Consider the following 8,278-nt stretch of genomic DNA (forward strand, 5'->3'; position numbering starts at 1 on the left):
CCAATGCGCCATTTTTAATCGGGTTAATTAGCATTTTAAAGTCTAGTTTCTTGAGTTCTCTATATATTTTAGAGATCATACCTTTGTCTGTTGCGGGGTTGGTGAAGATCTTCTCCCAGTCAGTAGGTTGCCTTTTTGTCTTAGTGACAGTGTCCTTTGCTTTACAGAAGCTTCTCAGTTTTAGTAGGTCCCATTTATTCAATGCTGCCCTTAATGTTTGTGCTGCTGGGGTTATACATAGGAAGTGATCTCCTGTGCCCATCTGTTGTAGGGTACTTCCCACTTTCTCTTCTATCAGGTTCAGTGTGTTCGGACTGATATTGAGGTCTTTAATCCATTTGGACTTGAGTTTTGTGCATGGTGATAGATATGGGTCTATTTTCATTCTTCTACAGGTTGCCATCCAGTTGTGCCAGCACCATTTGTTGAAGATGCTTTCTTTCTTCCATTGTATACTTTTAGCTCCTTTATTGAAAATGAGGTGATCATAGGTTTGTGGGTTAAAATTCGGGTTTTCTATATGATTCCATTGGTCGACTTCTCTTTTTTTATGCCAGTACAACACTGTTTTCATCACTGTAGCTCTGTGATAGAGTTTGTAGTCAGGGATGGTAATGCCTCCAGAAGATCCTTTATTGTATAGGATTATTTTGGCTATCCCAGGTTTTTTGTTTTTCCATATAAAGTTGATTATTTTCCTCTCAAGATCTGTGAAGAATTTTGATGGGACGTTGATGGGGATTGCATTGAATCTATAAATTGCCTTTGCTACTATGTTGATCCTCCCAATCCAAGAGTAAGGGAGATCCTTCCATTTTCTGGTATCCTCCTCAATTTCTTTCTTCAATGCCTTAAAGTTCTTGTCAAATAGATCTTTCACTTCCTTGGTTAGAGTTACCCCAAGATATTTTATGCTGTTGTGGCTATCGTGAAAGGTGAAGCTTCTCTGATTTCCCTCTCTGCTTCCATATCCTTTGTGTATAAGATGGTGACTGATTTTTTTTAGTTGATCATGTATCCTGCCACATTACTAAAGGTGTTTATCAGCTGTAAAAGTTCTTTGGTGGAGTTTGGGGGTCACTTATGTACACTATCATATCATCTGCAAATAACGAAAGTTTAACTTCTTCCTTTCCAATTCGAATCCCCTTGATCCCCTTATGTTGTCTTATTGCTATTGCTAGAACTTCAAGCACTATATTAAAGAGGTATGGCGAGAGTGGACAGCCTTGTCGTGTTCCTGAGTTTAGTGGGATGGCTTTGAGCTCTTATTCATATCTCTTGTTTGTGAATATTAAATGCACTTTGCTTTCTTTTTATCTTTAGACCTCATTAGACTGTATGTAGCAACAGTGTCTAATATATTTTGTTTTTCCTTGTTCCAAGTCCTTAAAGAAGATTGTATCTGTCTTTTCTAATTTGATAGATAACTACATCCTAAAGAATTGTTGTAATACAAGGAGAAAATTGTAACAAACACATGCATATATGTAGGGCTTGGCATCTTTGGAATATAATTCTCATGAATTTTTTCTTCAAATGCGACTGAATCATATGTACACTATTTAAGCATATCCTGATTAATTTGCTTACTGAAGTCATTTAATAAAAGATAATCTCATCAGATAGACTTTTGAAATCATATTTCATCTTCTTTTTTAAATAATGTGTAACATGGAGGCAGACCAAACAGTTTTTTTTTCTGTGAAATCTTTTAGAGTATTAGGATCGGTCAACGTCAAATCACAAATTTAGCTAAAAGTTAACATGAAGCACAACATAAAATTTATTTCTTCACTGTTATTACTCATGGGTCTCCTGTAATTTTCACATTTGTAGTTATTTTTTCTAATTATTTTGATAGGTTTTAGTAATACAGATATTATTTGCTACACCAGAGTGGTTATTTTATTAGTTTAGTGAATATTTATGTGCTTTTTGAATGAGATACTTTCCACAAAGTCTTTATTGCTTCTTGAAACACTTTATTTAATCATTCACAAAATAAGAAGAGTTCATACATCATAAGAAGAGAATGGAAAGGCAAGTCAGGAATTTAGTATATGGTGTTCTGACTTCACAGGATAGAAGACAATTCATTTAAAAGGAAATGATGATCTATATATGATACTGATTCCATAGTCAAGAGGATTTAATGCATAATTCTATTCCTTCTGTCATCTGTGCAGACACAAAAACAAAAATTAAAACATGATTGAACAAACAGGAACAATTTTATCATTGAGAGTTCATGGATGCAAAAATAAAAATAACAATATAATGAGTATAGAGAAAGGATGGTACACAAAAAATTCCTTTCCTAGATATCACCAATATTTTGCACTTTCAATTGTATAGAAGCACTGTTGACTGAAAATAATGACATTCTGTGACCTTACATGAAAATTTGTATCAAAAGGTTTCAAGAAATATACTGAAAATATCAACAGGCTTGCAGCATATCTGTGACATTGAATACCCCACAATCATAAGTAAAGTAAGATTTTTCAAATAACAAGGCACATTATCTTGATGAACTATTCCTCAATATAAACAAATTAGCAATTCTGAATTAGATAAAATCTTTCATATTTTTTATAAATTAATATATCCTCTCCTTCATTTCTATCTCTGTAAGATTTTCTGTATTAGAAGACACATAATATCCTATCAACATTTTGCTAATTTTCAGTTCACTTTTTCTTGGTGACATACTTATCTCTAATTTTTTCTGCAATAAGCATGAATCCATTCAAATATCAAGATGATTAGGAATGGATTCTGTTTCTACTTACCTACAGAAGGTCATTATTTAGGACAAGTATCTGTAAAAGAACATGAATGGGGTAAAAATTAACAGAAATATTTTAATAGAAATATGAGAACAGCTCCCCAAGTATTATTTCTGGAAATAGCAACTGAAAGATTGTATATGACTACAAATAATCTAAATCAGGGATCTTACTAAGTAGATAGGTAGGTAGATAGATTAAGTATGTTTAAGTATGTATATATACATACATGAATTTATGAATACACACACACACACACACACACACACACACACACATATATATATATATATATATATATATATATATATATATATATATATATATATATATATAGAGAGAGAGAGAGAGAGAGAGAGAGAGAGAGAGATACTTTTTTTTGGCTAAAATATTTTTCACTGGGTTTACCTGCGTCCAGAACTTCTCGAATGTTTTCTATTGGAATGTTCTGTTGCTTAGCGAATTCCTCAAGTTTTTCATATTGTTCAGATGTCAAAGGTTGACCTTTTCCTACATTGAATGAAAGACAATGTCAGGGACATGTTCAAAAATTCTGGATAAATTACATTGCTTCCTTAGTGTCCCTGCATAATTTTCAGTATTTCATGATATATCAAAAAATAAGACAACTTCTCTAGAGAATTCTCTCATCTCAATCCTATGCACTTTCAAAAATATAACACTGGAGAGTCGTGGACGCCTATCATGGGAACCTTCATATTTCTCCTGAGCTTATACTCTAGAATTCATTATTGAATTTAATACACACTTACCAAATGACACTCAAAATGGTCTAAACTTTGGACAAATAATATTTGTTCCCTTCTTTCCAGTAAGGAAACATGAATATAAACACTTCCAGTAGCATTCCCCATCACTCCGAGTCTTCAATGACCATGCTACTCAAATTATAATATAATGTAAAAGTTGGTCCGCACAACAATCATATTATCATTTAGTGGAGAGGAGTTTGGAAATACCATGATACTGTATTGGAGTGTGAATCTGACTTAATCTCTATTTGCAGGGTGATACTTTTTTTTCTACCACATTAGAAAACCCACTACCATTCTTACCAACAACAAAAATCTGGTTTGTTGTCCGGCCAGTTCTATCCACATTCTTATTGGTAAAGACTATGTTCTCTGATGTTGCATACACAGGTTCAAATCTGTTGTCACCTTCAACTGAAGTAACAGAAATATTTCAAGCTTAGTGTCACTCATTTTTCTACTTTGTTAGATGTGACATGTTGACTAAACATTAATAACGACCCTGACTCTAGTAATCACCTCAGATTCACTATCATACGACATACATGGGCCAAGGTATTCTTGTATGCACTCATTTTGTATATCCTATCATAATACAGTGACCAATTATTTCTACTCTTTAAACCTGATAACCCTAGGTACAGACACTTTCTCTTTTTCTCAATTCCTTCTGTCAAGACCTGTCTGATCACTCTATTGGGTATGCCTTTCCTTTCCACCAGTTCCAAAAGGCCACTTGTCCATTTTCTGAAAGTGTAAAACCTGGGTGTCATATCATAGTAATACTTGGTAGGAAAAGTGATACATATGCAAAAAGGCCATACTATTGGACATATGCACAAAAGTTTTCATTTTGTAAGATTATGGATGACAAAGATATAATAAAGAGAATTTTAAGTTTTTCAGACATTCATATTTTGTTTGTGTTTGTCTTTCTGTGTGTGAGATGTTCTGTCTTCATTTGCTTCTCTCTCACTCTCTCTCTCTTGCTGTGTTTGTGGGGGGGGGGGAGTATGTGTATGTTTGTGTGTTTATGTGGTATTTCCTCTTGTAGACACTGATTAAATGATAAAAGCACTTCGCTCAGGAGATCTTGTCTTTTTCTATTTCCCATGTAGATTATATCTATGTATGTCTCTCTTAGGGTCCTCATTTTTGTCAAGGTTCTCTGGCATTGTGATTTGTGTGGTGGTTTCTTTGCTTTATGTTTAAAAACCACTTATGAATGAGTAGATGTGATAATTGTCTTTCTGGGTCTGGGTTACCTCACTCAAAAAGATGTTTTCTACCTCCAATATTCACCTGAAAAATTCAAGATTTCATTATTTTTTCTGCTGTGTAGTACTCCATTATGTAAATGTAGCACATTTTCCTTATCCATTCTTTACTCAAGGGGCATTTAGGTTGTTTCCAGGTTCTAGGTGTGACAAATTGGTATCATGGGGACCTTGGGAGAAGGTCGAAGGGGAGTGAAGTGGTAGGGAGGAAAGTAGAGAAAAATGTAGAGCTCAATAAAAATCAATAAAAAAATTCATGGGAAATAAAATGATTTTAGGATCTACTAATTTTCTATTACTGGAATACTTTATAATGTTCATGTGAATTTTGGAAAGTAATAAGCTTGACAGAAGATTTGCTCTCCCCTCATTTAAGATCAAACAAAAGGTCTTCCCATTCATAATTCAGTTGTATACTGTTGCTATTATTTTAGCACATTTTGTAAAATTGAAGGAGTCTGTCTGAAATTTTTGAGCGTTTTTCCCATAACAGCTTTTCAAAATTGAAGTTTATCATCAAATGATCTAAATGTTATGATCCCTACAAAACAATGGAATAGGAAGCTTTAAACTAGAACCATTCATTAAAATTTTCCACAAATCCAGTACGGCAGTTAATGCCTATAATATAAGTGCTTAAGAGCCTGAGGCAAGAAGTTTGCAGAAGATGTTTGAGGCCACTGAAACCTATCATTGAGTGTCAGGCCTGTCTAATAACAGAGAACTGTACAAACGCATCATTATCTGTCACAGCCAGGACCTGGAAACAGCATAAATGCCCCTTGTTGGAAGAATGGATAAGAAAAATATAGTACATTTACACAATGGAGTACTACACAGTGGGGAAAAACAACATCATGTAATTTGGAGGCAAATGAATGGATCTAGAAAACATCATATTGAGTGAGGTAACCCTGACCCAGAAAAACAAATTTTATATATACTCACTCATAAGTGGTTTTCAGACATAAAACAAAGAGAAACTAGCCTACAGTTTACCTAGACAACAAAGAAGACCCTAAGAGAGACATACATGGATACAAGCTAAATGGGAAGTAGAAAAAGACAAGATCTCCTGAGTAAATCAGGAACATGGACATCATGGGAGAGGGTAAAAGGGGATGGGAGAGGAAGGGAGGGGAGCAGAGAAAATATATACTTCAATAATAAAAATTTTAATAAAATAAAAGATACTGAATATTATATAGAAATAAATTTTCATGCAGGAAACTATTTGGAGACATTTTGTTAACATTAATCACATCTTCAGGTAATAGTGTTCTTCTCTATGAAAACTTCAGGTGACCTACAATGTACTCTGACTTGGTAGCATATCTCAGTTGGTTGGAAGTATTGATGAGTTTCCAAGTAGCTGATATTGTTCTAAGTCCATGTACCTATGAGTAGCTGAAGTGTCAGCATGAATGTGCTCATTAAAAATGGTTCGGTTCATAGAGGAATCCCCCAGATCCCATACTTACACTGGGTTCTGTACTTGCCATCTTCTTGCTTATACCCAATGACTGTGGTTTCTGAACATTGGCCATTTGCACTAAAAATCAAACAGACAATCCCTGGTTTATTCTTTATAACCTTTAATTTATATTAGAGATTTTTAAGTATCACAATGAACTTGATGAAGTAAAAGAATTTATGAATAGTGTGCAGAGCTGGAACAGAAGTACCACTTACATCTCTTGATTCTTCTTTTTTAGAAAATATCATCCTATTTTAATCATATACATAACTTCCTTTATTTGTGGCAATTTTCCAAGTGCTTTGAAGGCTCTGATGACTTCCTTATCCAAATTTCACTATTCACTGCACATGATTTTCAATATCTTAATTCTCATATTCTAGTCTAATGATAACATGTACATAGGTTTATATGCATGTGTTTTAAGTGATTTAATTAATAACCTAAAACTTACATTCATAACTAGAAGAAAGAAATGGTTCTAAGCTTTCTAAGTTTTTATGGTCTTATGTACCCTTTCAATGACCACAGTCATCTAAATGTTAAGGAGTGTCTTTGAAACTAGAGAGAGCATCAAAGAAAGGGATCTGCAAATTAGATTTGTATAACCTGTTTGTGCAAAACTATTTATGATGTCATTGACTGAGTAATATAACACATATGATTATGAACCCAATGCTCACAGCCTTCAGCTTAGTAGAAATGAGATTTTTACAGTCACTTGCATCTAATATTAGAGCACAAAATTTAACCACAGGCCTCCAACCAAAGAATTTCTAAGGAAACATTCAGGGAATTGGAGACATTATCTAACATCCTTATGGTGTCCAGAGCTAACCAATCTTGTAATAAAATAATCACATTCCTGAAGATGAGCCCTTCAATTTCATGACCAGAAAAATAAAAACATTTCCCTGTAAGTTTGAAAACATAAAGGCTGAGAAACATATAACAGTCTCCTCAGTTTACATAGTTGACAATTTGCTTACTTGACATAAAATGTGACTCCCATTTTACTACATGCTTCACTACAAGTAAGTTCGCGAACGTAGAGTCTCATGGGTCCTTCTTCCTCTATCGTGTCCACATTGTCAGCAGCGATGGCAGTGGTAATCCACTTTCCTTCAAGCTGAACAAACCACAAATACCATTAGAATATGAGTTGGTACTTGCATCTCTGATCCCAATCTTTGGAAATACATAAAATAACTAGAAATATAAAATGAATAATATTGTGTTCATTAGTAAAAAGTTATGCTTCTAGGGATGTAGAATAACACAGGACAATATGATGACTCAATTTATATAGCATTCGGTACCTGAGACCTTTTAGAACTACCCATGTGCTGGCCTCTTAAGTTCTGAAATTAAAACCATTGTTTTCTTTTTTTATTGAGAAAAGGAAAAAAAACAAGTTTCTGCCTCTTCCCAGCCTCCCATTTCCCTCCCCAAACCATTGTTTTCTTATTTCCATTGCTTTATCTTAGAAAAATTTGCTTGAAAAAGTACACATAAGTCAATGTCAGAAAGGTTATTTCATGAATATGGACTCCAATGGACAAACTGAATGAAACATCATACCCACAGAAATATGCTGTTGAAAAATATCAATCCAATGCACAGACCAAATAAATTTACCTCAGTATAAGCATGAGCCAGACCAAATGCCAAAGCCAGCAGCAGAAACTTTACCATGGTGGTGCCTGCCTTTGCTCTTCTGTAGAAGCTCAAAATAGGATATTGGTTATGAAGGAACTGAACTGACAAAGCTTTTTATACAGTTAGTTAGAGGGAGTTTCTTGGAATCAACCAATGGTTCTGCACCACAACAACCTGCATCTGTTCAGTATTTCCTCTTTGGCCCTGTTGAACAGCATATGATCTCATATCCCTAAAGGAATATGATTAGGCTAAAGGTCAGGTTCTGTTTGGATAATGAATTGAACGTTCCTGTCAGAA

The 8,278-nt window shown here is 34.2% G+C and overlaps 1 protein-coding gene across 1 annotated transcript; it reads right to left on the minus strand.

The window, feature by feature from the left end:
• Positions 1-1,972: 1,972 nt before the first annotated feature.
• LOC142841084 (odorant-binding protein-like) lies at positions 1,973-8,049 on the minus strand. The gene is made up of 7 exons (XM_075957821.1): positions 7,958-8,049; positions 7,309-7,448; positions 6,324-6,394; positions 3,869-3,979; positions 3,201-3,302; positions 2,796-2,825; positions 1,973-2,181 (listed from the first exon to the last, which is right to left on the minus strand). Exons 1-6 carry the CDS (start codon positions 8,012-8,014, stop codon positions 2,809-2,811), a joined length of 498 nt encoding a protein of 165 aa, XP_075813936.1. The 5' UTR covers positions 8,015-8,049; the 3' UTR covers positions 1,973-2,181; positions 2,796-2,808.
• Positions 8,050-8,278: the final 229 nt, after the last annotated feature.

This window comes from Microtus pennsylvanicus, chromosome X (assembly GCF_037038515.1).
Source record: "Microtus pennsylvanicus isolate mMicPen1 chromosome X, mMicPen1.hap1, whole genome shotgun sequence".
Lineage (NCBI taxonomy): Eukaryota > Metazoa > Chordata > Mammalia > Rodentia > Cricetidae > Microtus > Microtus pennsylvanicus.

What these genes read in the sequence shown, in the direction of transcription:
- LOC142841084 (XM_075957821.1), bottom strand. Translation starts at nt 8,014, where the DNA reads ATGGTAAAGTTTCTGCTGCTGGCTTTGGCATTTGGTCTGGCTCATGCT. An exon ending in TGGCTCATGCTTATACTGAG is followed by an intron (nt 7,449 to 7,957) that starts GTAAATTTATTT and finishes TGGTTTGTTCAG; the next exon opens with CTTGAAGGAAAGTGGATTAC. An exon ending in AAACCAGATTTTTGTTGTTG is followed by an intron (nt 3,303 to 3,868) that starts GTAAGAATGGTA and finishes CATTCAATGTAG; the next exon opens with GAAAAGGTCAACCTTTGACA.